Genomic DNA, 14,247 nt, shown 5'->3' on the forward strand with positions numbered 1-14,247 from the left:
TACGTTACTTAACATATAAGTGTTTTGATTTTGAAACAGGAGAGTCAACTCATGGAAAATGTCTTTCACATTTCAATTTTAGGAAAAGCAAGGGGAATATGGGGTTTTAATGTGCCAGTTTAATTAACTCCCCTCTTACTACTACATCCTTCTGTTCTATCCACACAAAGGCTGGAGGACCACTCTCAGAACTGCCTCTAGCCATCTCTAAAGTCCCTCACTGACAATTTTTAGTCTATGGAACCTCCAGTTCTTAGATACAAGGGAGGTCTTGAAATTCATTTGGACTTCTTCCCTTCTAAGCACCAAGGAGCACAAACCCTGTTTTGCTTCTGAAGTCAGAAAAAGGTTAGTTCTGTCTGGGTGCATGGCTTACAGATCCATGACCACAGATGACATTCAGTTATCTATTAAAGGAACAATTTCCATTTTCAGAATGAGACTTTAAATGATGCGAGTTCCAGAGTTATGTTGACTATAGATTACTGTTCTCAAAACACAAAATTCTTCTGATTCTCTATTTTAAATTTATGTCCTTGGCTCCAATCTGATGCACAGCAAGACAATTTATGCTAATTGGCCACAAACTATTAATTTTTTCCTTTGCAATATACATTTTTCTAATCTTTTATTGCGTGTGCTTTAGTGCTTTGAGAATTTATGCCAAACCAAATATTCTGAGTCATACCTGCCTCCTCTACTTTCTTTGCAGCACCAAACAGATCTTAGTTTCTTCCCTTAAGGGTCTTGGGTAACCTTTGGGTCCCAACCAAACTCAAAATTTGTTCTTTTTCTACTCTCTAAAGATATAATAGTTTGACTTGTGAACTCTTAGTTGTGGTGCGAGTGTGTGTGTGTGTGTGTGTGTGTGTGTGATATTATTTGTATATTTTGCTTTTCTGTACAAAACAAAAAGAATATGAACTGATTATTGTGAAACTGGCCCAGTGGTGTTTCCTGCTAAGCCTGAAGAGCTGAACCTACACAGTAGGAAAGAGCCAACTCCTAAAAGTTATCCTCTGACCTCTGTACACATGCTAGGGCATGTATGTCCACACAGATATATACATGTACACACACAATAAATGCATGTAGTTTCATTTTTTAAAAAGATGGTTGTGAGACTGTAGAAGAGTTAATGAGGAAAAGGGGTACAAAGTCATTGCTATTGCTGTTACTCAGCTGTGATGTCACTCACTTTTACTAACCTCTGTGACAGTTTGCTGCATTGACACTTGATGGTAAAGGTTTATACACACACACACACACAGAGAGAGAGAGAGAGTCCACACCAGAAGACCAGTGACATGAACTTTGCAAAATCAAATCAAGCCTTAAAATATGTTCTCATCACTCCCTCAAAGGGAACTTAGAGATCAGCCAGTTCAACCATTTTCTTTAGAAAACAACTTGTTTACTTTATCCAGTTTCTCATGATTCCTTAGGGACAAAGCTTCTTGGGGACAGAAGCAGGGGGAAACAAATAGGTCTTTTGTTTCTCAGTGCACTTGTCTCTTCATCACCCTCTCTTGCTCTCTGGAAAGTCTGAGGAGTGCACAGCAGGTTTCTGTGCTTCACACTCAGCTTTTGATTTTTCTATGAGGCCTTTGGAGATCTCAGGCGACTATATCTCAAAGCCCTGATTTGAACAGGTGGTTTTGAATTCTGCCCTGAACTGCAGCGTGTAAATTTACTCCATACTTTTAAAAAATTCAGTCTGTTATTCATCTATGAAACCTGTGATGGATATGAAAAGAAGGTTAAATTCTGTCTTTAACGTGCTCATTAGTGACGAAAGGAGAAACAACCAAGCTACATAGTTAGGCAGTTATGAGACAGACATTAATCAAACAATGTCCATTGTTCCCTTAAAAGGAGGTAAGTGAACATCAGGATCCCAAAGGCCCAAGATGGTAGCCCAGTGTTGTAGAATACACGTCTCCCACCTAAGACAATCATACACATTTCAGCCAGAGATGATTACGATCTTCCAGGTGTTCTTTCTAACCTTCCTACTGTAGTTCACTTAGAGAGTCTTGTCATACATAAGTTGTGTGAATTCACACTGCTGGTTGTTCAGTACACATTCTCAGAAAGAGCCTAGAACCACAGCTCTTCTTGGGGGTGACTGCCCTGGTCCCTCTCCAGGAGCCATTATTGCTGATCTCATCTTGTTGTTCAAGCTTCCTGGAAATAGTGATTCAGTAGTCCTGAAAACTCATTAACTCATGTGTGTCTTAACCTCAGACTTCCTCTGATGGATAATTGACATTTTCAGGTAAATCAACCTTTCACTTGATTACTTTATACAGAAAAACAAATGATGAAGAAACGTTTTATTGTTGAGCAAAACCTTTATGAAGGAAGTACACCCACTATTGACAGATATTCTTTCCCTAGGTAATCATGAAATCTCACTGAAAGGTCAATTCCTGAGAGTATATTAATCAAATCATAGTATCAAAAATCATGAGCCTAAGAAATATTTTTATTTTTATTGTATATCTGTGATTTTTTGGGGGTGAAAAGAATGTGTTGGATCCCCTGGAACAGAGTTGTAGATGGTTGTGAGTTACTACATGAGTGCTAGAAACCAAACCTGGGTCCTCTGCAAGAGCAGCCAGTGCTCCTAACCATGGTGCCATCTCTATAGTCCCTCATCAGGTGTTTGTCAATGCTTTCAATGGTACTAAAGCTTTAGTCCTCAGACTACAACTTATACCAGAATCATCTAGAATTTTTTCTTAGATTGAAAGTTTAATGAGAAATTCCTACTCAAAGAAAGCATTATGGTCTATCTCAGCTTTATAAGCTAAAAATCAACCTCTGTGCTTATTGTTGGAACGGTTTAAATACATTTAATTAAAGTCCAAGAAGGATAAGGTAATGCCTCCCCCAAAGCATTTAATTAAAGTGAAACATTCTTAATGCTGTAGACAGTGTGGGTTTGTAACTGGGATGCTTAAGTTAATAGGGCAATGTATCAACTCCCTAACTAACCGATCTTTGATAAAAGGATGGCATTTCTTGAGTTTTATACTTTCCACTGTGTGATCTTGTCTTTTATGCCTAGTAAAACATGAAGCATAGTCTTGGGGTCATTCAGTGTCAGCCAGCCTCCGGATATAGATGAACAATTAAAGACTCAGCAGTTGCCACAGAAATCCAATTAATTAAGTCAGTGACAAGAGAATTAGAACCTGTGAATTTGCTGCCCCCCTCCCAACTCCCCAGCAGTTGTAAAAGACGACAGCAGTCCACGCTTGCACTTCATCTTTAGTGGTAATTTGTCAAAATGTACAGTTCAGGCTTCACCACTCTCAGTGGGCTTGACTGTTGGTCTTACAGAAAGGACAGCAGTCATTCATGAAAACCCTGACTTGCTGCGGTAAGATTTGCTGGGAACCGTTTATTCAACTTGCTTTGTTTTTTCTTTTTTCTTTTCTTTTTCTTCATAAAATAGCTATTTACATGTTTACGTGTAGTTAGTTGAGATCTCACACCAAGGATATTTTCTCATCTGACAGAATTAAGGTAAGAACATCATAGGAACACATGGTACATGTCATTCTCATTGTACACTATCAAGGGCACATGCTCTGGTGTTTGGAATAGGGTAGTGTGTGGAGATATACATATATACATACATATATATATATATATATATATATATATATATATATACATATATATATATATGAGTATGGATGCGATATGTGTGTGTATATGTATATGTCAGCTGAATACACTTATATTTCAAAAGGTGTCTAAAATTATGACACTCAGCGGTTGGAATTTCTGTAAGAAAGTTTGGGAATTTTGAGCAATCTGTAATTCATCCTCTGTATTTTAACACTTGTGACAGAGAAGCTACAGCTTCCTTGAAGTATTGTGACTTTCCAGAGGCAGCTTCAAAAGTGAATTATCCATTGTTTCCTTCGTGTAAACCAAGAGGACTCCATAAAAGAGTGCAGTTGACTATTGTGTTTGACAGATTTCATTTTTATACATTTCAATTTGCTTGCTCAAATGGGAGGTGGCATGGGACATGCTTGGTACTCTTGGAACTTCAGGAATGAGGCCCTGATCACTTGGTCTGACATGATGGTATCTAGGAATCCTGCATCTTTATTTCATACTTTTAGAACGTGTGCTTATGAAGAGAAATTTACAACTGCGTGCTGAAGTGTCTTCTAGAGGACACTAAGTAAATTCATCTCAAGCAGGGTCAAACTGCAATTTCTGGAGTAAGGACTTCATCCTGCATTGGCCCCTTGCCGGTTTTTTTTTTTTTTTTTTTTTTACAGTTCTGAAGAACACAGCAGGTTGCATCCTTAATAGGATTCACTGAGCAGAGGAAAGACTAAAAGGCATAATTCATGGGCCTGGAACTTAGTGACAGACAGAAACCAGAGTGGAAATGAAAGAAAATGACCCTGAACGTTGACTGCAGGGGATCAGCTTTTGCAAAAAGCCTGACATTTCACATGGTAGACCTGGAAAGAATAGAAGCTAAAAAGCTAGCAAATGTCACAGTGCATTCCTGGAGCCTTTCTCCTGTTGCAAACCTCTCTTTCAGCTCCCAGAGAGCCAGTGCAGCTGTTGAAACAGCTTCCCTTGCACAGTTGAGGCTTCTCACTACTTCATTTTCTTCCCATTAATTCTATGATTCAAATGCCACAGTTAATCCTAACACATCAGGTGAAACCTGCTTATGCTAATATGGCATATGGGTATACCTTCAGCCCCTGTCCTGAATGCCATCCTACCAGAGAACATTCCACATACAATCCAACTACACGTGGATTATTGACATATGTATAACTGACAAAGAGAACGACGCCACCATGTGCATGTCTTCCAAAATACTCTCCCTAGACTCAAGCTAAATTAAGTCTTTCATCTTGGCCCATTTTAATGTCAGGCAGAGTTGACAACCAATCTAATTAAAAATAAAAGCTACAAAATGCAACTCTCAACACTGCAAAAGCTTCACAGAAATCTGATTATCCTCATTCACTTAATGCTTTTAAATTAAATAACCTGATTACATTATTGTTATAAACACACCTCAGTCAATTCAAGTTTTGGTTTGTTCCGGTGACAATAACGATGCATTCTCTACTCTACGATAGTAGAAGATCCTTGAAAGTCAGTAGATCTTTATCCAATAACAAGGTATCGCAAATATCGCAAGTATAATTGAGGTAGGTCTCATAGAAGACATTTAAAGATATCACTAGTTGGCAACAATTTACTATGTGTGTTGCAAAGGGTATATATACATGAGTTTAATTACCGCCCTCTCCTTCCAATGTTTAAGTTACAAATCCCAAGCCCCTAGTACCTTGGAATGTGAACTTGTTGGTGGTGTTATTTTTTTAAAGCTATTTTATTAGGTTCTTATACCTCTCCTTCCCTTCCAAATCTATTTCACCCTAATCCCTTCCAACCCCCTCCCCCAACACTAGGTAGGAGAGGAAGTTTAGAGGGGGGAAGGGGTGATACCTCTTTCAGCAACAAAATGGACTAGTTCCTGCTGATTAAGGATGTTGTTCTTCTTGAGGCTAGTTCAATATCTGTTCTAAGGATATCTCTTTTTTCTTGTTTGCCTCAAGAACACTGTCAAACCTCAACAACAGCAAGCAGGAGCAGCAGGGGGAGCCGCAGTAACCCAGGCTCTCTAGTGGCTCTTCCTTTACAGAGTCTCCAAAATTAAACCATCTGCAGGTGGCAAAATCATGCTAGTACATGAGGCAAATAATAATCCCCTGCTGGGAAGCAGCCTCTTATCCCACACCTGGGATTAAAACAAAAACATATTCACATAACATGCCTGAGGTTTGTTTTTTTTTTTTTCTCGAGACAGGGTTTCTCTGTGTAGTCCTGGCTGTCCTGGAACTCACTCTGTAGACCAGGCTGGCCTCGAACTCAGAAATCCGCCTGCTTCTGCCTCCCAAATGCTGGGATTAAAGGCATGCGCCACCACCGCCCAGCCATACCTGAGTTTTAAAGAAAAAAAGTCTACAGCTTACTATAGTTGTATGTAGGCTGAGGCTATAAGGGCTTTCTAAGATTCCAGCCATTGCAGACACAGGCACCGTCTAAAGCTACACACTGAGTGATAGAGCTCCCAGAACAAAAATGCCAAGGATCTGTGCATGGCTAGAAGCTACAAAAACCTATACTATCTGATGCCAGACTACTATCAAAGAAGTCATACTTCCTTCCCATGGTACTTGGTTAATTAAAGATTCAGGTGCTAAGGACCACTGACTGTACTGTGCCATCAGAGGTTTCTCATGAAGAGCCCAGACTAACTTCCCCAATAAATACTTTTTCTCTCAGTAATACTTGTCTATCTTGACTTGTCAAAATCCTGTTGCCTCGTGTTCAGTTGGAAACTCCACTTCTGGTTACATTCTCACCTCTGAACAATATTACCTCTTCCTTCCCCATGTTCACAGAACACACAATCTTCACCACCATGTTTAATGATGTCTTTTTCATCATCTGTGTCTTACTCACTCCATCACCTTACAGAGGACAAGCCATTCAAGTGTGCATATTCAGCTTACTATTCACAGGATTCTGCTTGCCTCTGAAAAAATATTGTCCATATGAACACGTGGTCACCTAATGGTGTAGTTTAAAGTGGCTGTACAAGCCAATAGTTCTTGTACAGAGACAAAAGAAAACTGCAGAGATTGTTCCAGATTAGCGTCATGCAGAGCTACCCATAAAGATCCTGGATTCCTGCAATAAATGGTTGACTTCTGAGTTTGACCATTCTTGTCCCTAGCTGTATCACTTACAAGTCAATTGCCCATTCCTGCTTCTCTTCACTTCTAGGGTATCAGCATCTAATGATCTATCTTAACAAAGTACTCTGATAAGCACACAGTACATAAAAGTCACTCAAAGAGAGGCAAATGCGCTCAAATTATGTTTCCCCAGAAGTAATCCAGAGATTGGTCAATTGTTGAAGTTTGAGGATAGAGAAATATGTTTAATTTGTGACAATCACTCACTAGTTAATAAGTGAAGAAGCGGAAAGATGAAGAAAGCTAATGCCAGTGACAGATGCTATGAATCATATCTCTTATTTAATATCCCAAAAAGTTTATTTTCACTGCTCGACTTAGTCCCTCTGGGGTATAATCAGCTTTATCCACATCTAAACTTAGCTCATGTCCTTAATATTGAACTACCACTGCCCACTTCAAATGCAGACAACAGAGACAGATTAGCAAAACCAGAGACTAAAACAAGTATCTATGCAAAGTCACTAGGGAAGGGCATAGGTAGGATGAGGAGTGCGACCTTCATGCCCATCACTAGGTAAGTGTGTTGGTCCAGATTGACTCTTTCTTTGGGAAGGTGGTTATCTCATCTCTAGCAGGGATATTGACATTAAACAGCTGATATAATATCCCAAGGCTAAAAGGTGTTACGTATCTACCAAAGAGACGGTGAAGATAATCAGTAGACACAAAGTAAATGGCCTTAAGTAAACCTTAAAGCTAACCTGCAGAATATAACCCCCCAGTTAGTTGAGTAAGCTTTCCCTATGCCTTTTTTTTCCCTCTGACAAGCTTTTTGTATTTGTTTATTTCTTTCTCAAGCCAAATATATTATGGTTCACTTTAAGCTATGCTTTTTTATTCTCTTTCATATTTGAATTAAAAACGTTGACTATGGATGTTAGGGAAGGTTCTAGAACTTGAAAAAAAAAACCTGTGCCCATTTTATTGTTTAAATACACCATGGTACCCTTGTTTATAACTCTGGGTCTATCAACCCTAATCTTAGCGTTATGCTCAGTCAAGCTCAACTATGACCTCCAACTTCTTTTGACATTATCTTACTGAATTTAAAAAGATTCTAAAACAAGCGAAGGTAGACCAACTGAATTGGTTCTATATTAAGGGTCTATATGCTTAAAGTATCTTGGAAGTCATTTATTGATATGGAATATTTTTAGTGAGTGTTAAAGATACATACATATATACATACATACATACATACATACATACATACATACAACTTAATTAGTACTTATTTTAAGTAATGCTGCCACAGGATCTGGTAAGGCCACTGTTTCTTCCTGGAAATGCTTTTTCTCTTGGAGTTTATCTTGAGTTTTGTCTCATCAGGAGGCAGACACCACCCCCATCTGGTGGCCCAGCTGTAAAACTTCCATGCTACACTCTTCAAGATGGTCTAATTTTCTAGGTTTTTTTGTTGGCAAATACCTTAATCATAGAGAGAACTCAGTTCCCGTGTAGTGAACGCTGATCACAGCTGCTCTTTCTAAAATTCTATCTTATCAGCCTATGGTTAAATATTTACTAGGGAATAAGATCAAAAGCCTTCTTAGAAACCAAGAACGATTATTCCCTTAGCTTCTCAAAATATACCAAATTAATTCCTTTATTACAGAAATGTTTTTACTTAGATTGACTCTTTTCAGTGTTCTTTCTTAAGAATCAATGCTGCTGCTTATTAAAATGCATTATGTGAAGTCACCATAGACAGGTTTTTATTAATGCTTTTAGAATACTCACAAAAGGTGAAAATATAAAATTTTAATCTCATTTGTTGTTTAACTCAGTTCTTAATGGGCTTTGTCCGCCATCAACCATCCTTTCTCCATTCTGTACAAAGAAGCTGATATAGTGTGCAGACCCACCTTTGCTCTTCCAAGAGGTAACAGAGTGGGGAGCTTGGTGGGTGTGACTCAATGGGAGGACTCAGTCACACCCTGGCTTCCCTGGGTTCCATCTCCAAAACCACAAGGTGAAAGGTCGCTGAAAATCACACTCACTACTTTAAAAATCAAAGGCTTAACTAGTACTATGGCTGATTAGCTCTTCATTCACTGACTTTATTAAATCTCATCTAATTAAAACAGGAAGCCCTTTCAGTGCCCTCCAAAATTTCAGATTGTGTATTACTATTTACAATGACTGATTTCTATATTCTTCTGTGTTGATATTTATGAGAAAACACTAATTCCATTTTCTATTTCCTTCCCTGGTCATTTCCTGTCTCTGCCCTGCAGTAATTTCTAGGGCTGTGGGGTGTGTATCCAGTATGATTAGCTCATTCTCCCAAGGCCCTGCAGCCTATCTCAGAACCCCACTTCTAGCACTGTTAATTTACTCTGCTTTAAGAGTCCTATACATTGTAGACTTGTACTTTTTCATTTTTGTTCATTGATTCTTTGGATGCATGTGAAGCCTCTCTGTGACTGTGACTCGTTGGCCCCACTTTGATGATAAAAGACAACAAGAACATCCTTATCTGCAAAAGCAGCAACTTTGAGGATAATAATGTATCTATATAACCACAGGGGAATGTCCTTTCCTTTTCAGCGTCGTGCTGCTGATAACTTGAGAAGACACCACCAATATCAAGTAAGTAGTGCTTGCATTTGTTCCTGAAATGTCTGTTCAAATGAAATGCAGATCTGACTCTGGACAGAACGTGAACCCATGCACTGAATGTCAATCTTGTCATTCAGGAGGTGATGAGGAACCTGGTGAAGCGGTACGTGGCAGCCATGATAAGAGAGGCAAAAACCGAAGAAGGCTTGACGGAGGAGAATGTCAAGGTAATGTTTCACCTTCACCACGGAGGCAGCATGCGGAGGCAGCCTTTAAGGCCAGGTTTACAAACCTAGCCTTATGTGTTCTAGCAGACATCCATGCCATGCCTCCTGTGTTTTAAATTAAACTTCCATGAAACTTAGGGAGAGGACAGACAGACAGACAAACAGAAAAACAACAGCAAAGTAGAGAAATTTCCCAAATTGCTTTGAAACATACTTAATCCATACTGTCAAGGGGGCTTAACTTAGTGGCAAGGAAGCCTCTAGTCCCTGATAGCATTCTGATCCATGCCCCGAATCCCTGCTGTGCCTGGTGAGCTTCTCATCTGTATGTCAGCCTGATGTCTACATTGGAAGCATTTACTGACCAGCCTACTACCAACGGCACAAACTTCCTGGTCTCTGTAGCTCTCATGGGCAGGGATATAAGGTTTTCATCAACTGCAACTTGCAAGCTTAGTCTTCGAACTGGATTTTCTATTTTTAAAGTTTTGTGAGAGGAAATAAGTGAACACAGGAAATGGTATGTTTAAAATTAAATGTAGATTGATTCTTTTATTTTACCTGGCTGTTTATAAATTTTGGAGGAATTCTTTCAGGTTAATGTGATTTTACAGGTGAAATCAAAACAATAAAAGCATAAAAGAGTTTTATAGAAACAACAGCTAAGTAGTCAGTGAGGTAAGCAAGGAGAGGACCTGACAAACAGACAGCACATATTGTCAATATTTTTTCCTGCAACTATAAATCCCAATTATGAGGCTAAATGCTTCCCTTTGTCCTGGAAGACAGTGTGGCTTGAGGGTAGGAGAGAGGCTAAGAAAAAGGTTTCCCAATGAAATAGGAAAAATATAGGGACCTAGGAGCCTCACGTGAATCAGAGCCAGGACTTCTAGACCCAATGGTTGGTTTAGGCCAGTACCCCCAGAAGGTATTGAGAACAGAGGCAGTTTCTTGGAAGGCTAAGTAAGGTTCATGTTATTTTTACTTTGCACATCCCTTTTCATAGAAAAAAAATACTGCATTAAAACATGTGACCTCAGGACCATGAAGTGGCTTGACAGTTAGAAGCAGACTCCAGAGGGGAAATAGTTGAAACCACTGTTTCAAAGAAAATAGACAACCCACTGAACAGTGACAGAAAGTACAATCCCTTATGTTTCTTTCTATGGCACGCTTAGAAGATTTCTTTTTGTGTCGCAGCTGCTTTTCTCATTGTTGTCACAAAATACTAAAGAGAAGCAACTCAAAAGAGAAAGTATTTCTTTGGGTCACGGTTTGAGAAGCATTGATCCATATGGCAGAGAGCGCAGGATGGAACAGTTCATATCATGGCTGCCGGGAGTAGAAAGGGCTCATAGACGTGTTCATCATGATTTCCATTCTCCCAGTAGGTCCTACTTACCCGCAAACGCTATAATATTATAAATCCATACTAAAATTAATCTATTGAGTGGGCCTTTTGTCTTTATCTAATACCAATGATATACCCAGAAGCGTGTTTTAGGGATCTCTCTGCTCCGTCATGTTAGCTGTGAAGAATAACCATCATTCTAGGATATAAAATGCCAGTAGAGAAATTAATGACACCAGGTATCAGAGAAAGAGCCTGAAATTCTAAGTAGAAACCCAGGACAGAGCTCTGGGTCTTCAAAAGGTGCAGGACCATTTCAGACAGATCTAAGACATCAGAAAATGATATTGCCATTAAGTCAGCACCTAACGTGTCATTTGGATTTCATTCAGGAACTAAAGCAAGACATTTCTAGCTTCCGCTTCGAAGTTCTGGGATTGCTCAGAGGAAGCAAGCTCTCTACAATACAGTCAGCCAACGCAGCGAGTTCAACGGACTCCGACGAGAAGAGCCATAGCGAAGGTAATGGCAAGGACAAGAGAAAGAATCTCAGCCTCTTTGATTTAACCACTCTGATCCACCCGCGGTCGGCAGTCATTGCCTCCGAAAGACATAACCTAAGCAATGGTTCTGCCCTGGTGGTGCAGGAGCCGCCCAGGGAGAAGCAGAGGAAAGTGAATTTTGTGGCTGATATCAAAAACTTCGGGTTATTTCATAGACGGTCAAAACAAAATGCTGCTGAGCAAAACGCAAACCAAATCTTCTCTGTTTCAGAAGAGATTACTCGTCAACAGGCGGCAGGAGCACTTGAGAGAAATATCCAACTGGAATCCCAAGGATTAGCTTCTCGGGGTGACCGCAGCATTCCTGGTCTCAATGAACAGTGTGTGCTAGTAGACCATAGAGAAAGGAATACGGACACTTTGGGTTTACAGGTAGGCAAGAGAGTGTGCTCCTCCTTCAAGTCGGAGAAGGTGGTGGTGGAAGACACCGTCCCTATTATACCAAAGGAGAAACACGCCCAGGAGGAGGACTCAAGCATAGACTATGATCTAAGCCCCACGGACACAGCTGCCCACGAAGATTATGTGACCACAAGATTGTGACACTTGGAGAAGGAATGTTTACCATACCTATACATATTTTCCTTAGTGCACTGGGCAGGCAAAATGTTTGAAATCCCATTATCAAATGCTCATTTACACTCTCTGATGTTTATCTGTTGTGGCATATTAACCTGTAATATGTTTGAACAAAGCAGAGGCAACATGAACCCTCCTCTTTTGTAGCCTGCTTTTGCTTTCACGATTTATTTTATAAGTGTTTCTGTTAAATAAACACACCTTTTATCCTTGTACTGTTACAATAACCCACAGACAATTTTTAGCTCTTTTTCAATTAAAACCAATGCAATTGATTTCATGTGGTAAGTGACTCCTACAATAGATATTTTTATATGCAAAACAGTGTATGTCGAAATAATAAACATTAGAAATTTTCATAACTGGGGGGGGGGACTTGCTAGAGGTGATTGCTCACTAAAGACTTCCATCCATCTTTAACGTAATAATTTAATAAGCAACCATTACCAAGTTACTACTTCTGGACATGTAAATAATTACCAGACACAATTATTAAATAGAAAACCATATACCCATAGGACTCCATTCCAACCTTCTATTACAAAAAAAAATAATATGTCTGAAACAGTGTGAAGATTTTATAGGCTATACTTTTAATTGTGGAAAGAAAGCTTTGTCTTGATAATTGACAATTTATGTTGGCATTTTGTCATCAAATTCACACCCCTTGTGAGCATCAGACTTAACTACTTACCAGGATAAATATGACCCTTCATCCACATTCTGGAAAGCCAGCTCATTGCAAAGTTCTCAGGAATAAAATGGTAACGAGTTCCTATTGTTTAAGTACTTAGGTAACATGCACATCCAGAATCTAAATACAAGCAAGTTATTTTCTGATGCTCTGAAGACTCGCTGTCACTTAGGTGAGGAATGAACAGCTCTTGCTTCCCTGAGTGATGGGAATTCATTTCTTTAAAACTAATATATCTCAGAAAACTTTATCAGTGGAATCGATACAGTGCTTAGTATATGTTTCCTAATGGAAAGTTTTAAATTCCCGTCTATTTTGTCATTTATGAGATACTTTTCCTTAAATTTCATTCACTTTCTAGACTTTTGAAAGGAAAATATTTACACATATTCTAAAAAATGACATTGACGATCTCTTACAGTTTAAATTAATTAAATGCATTTCTTTCAAGCCATCCTAGAAAGATTCCTCGCCATGTGCTGTTAGCATTACTTCAAAACAATGAAAATTGTTGAGTCTGTTTTACTTTAAAATTTGTGTCTGTTGACTACAGAAGCCATGTAGTTTAGTATGGATCAGAACTGTATAATGTGACCAACAGGAAGAAATGGCAGCAGTAACAAGGTCAGCCATTCTTCTGTGTGTGCAATACAAATGGAGACATTTAAAGAGCTGCCATTTCAACTCAGGTACAAATGAGGAAACTGAGTCAATTTATAACTGAAGGTTTGTGATGGAGCTTTTGCATACCCTTGGGGACCATCCCCTTCACCACACCTCCCCAAATATAAACATCAGAAGAACAATGTCTACATAGAAGGGTTTCAATTTGTTTATTTTGACAATAAGTTAGGTAAAGTTCCATAAAGTCATGTCCATTCTTGTAAAGAAAGAATCATGCACAAAATTAAAGTCTTTAAATCAAATCACATCACAGGCATTAAAAGACAAAGCAGTATACAGCGTGGAATCTCAGTTCTGGACTTCAAGTATCAGAAAAGCCAGGACTTTGAGCATTTACCCCTAAATCTGCTTTCTCTTACAATTCAAGAGCATGCTACAGGCATTTAGAGAAACACTAACCTAGTGGATGTGGGTAATACTTCAAGTACACCTTCATATCCAGTGTCTTAGCACACAGAGTTCTACCAAAACATTCCAATTACTCAGTAATATAAACCCTGCAGACTTATTTTTAATGTTGGAAATTTTTTTAATCAATAGATCTTGCCTCTTAGGTGTTTTTAAAATAATGACCCTTTATATAATCATTCTACATGTTTTATCAGAATTGATTCCAAATCCTCTCTGCCCTTCAAACAACACCAAAGGTAATAAAACCAACAACACCTTTCTGTTTTCTTCTCTTCTCTTCTCTTCTCTTCTCTTCTCTTCTCTTCTCTTCTCTTCTCTTCTCTTCTCTTCTCTTCTCTTCCCTTCTCTT

General features: G+C 38.9%; 1 protein-coding gene across 7 annotated transcripts in view; it reads left to right on the forward strand.

Moving 5' to 3' along the window:
* Window positions 1-12,389, forward strand: part of Trpc4 (transient receptor potential cation channel subfamily C member 4) — a 165,324-nt gene extending 152,935 nt beyond the window's left edge. For 2 of the 7 annotated variants that reach the window (XM_028763575.1, XM_028763580.1), the window contains exons 10-12: window positions 9,378-9,419; window positions 9,527-9,616; window positions 11,360-12,389. In XM_028763575.1, the coding sequence (XP_028619408.1) occupies window positions 9,378-9,419; window positions 9,527-9,616; window positions 11,360-12,073 (846 nt within the window). In that variant the 3' untranslated portion in view covers window positions 12,074-12,389. The remainder of the gene's footprint in view (window positions 1-9,377; window positions 9,420-9,526; window positions 9,617-11,359) is intronic. The other 5 variants (XM_028763574.1, XM_028763579.1, XM_028763576.1 and 2 more) reach the window with 4 other exon arrangements.
* The last annotated feature ends 1,858 nt before the right edge of the window (window positions 12,390-14,247 follow it).

Source organism: Grammomys surdaster, unplaced genomic scaffold, assembly GCF_004785775.1.
Source record: "Grammomys surdaster isolate TR1022 unplaced genomic scaffold, NIH_TR_1.0 139, whole genome shotgun sequence".
Classification (NCBI taxonomy): domain Eukaryota; kingdom Metazoa; phylum Chordata; class Mammalia; order Rodentia; family Muridae; genus Grammomys; species Grammomys surdaster.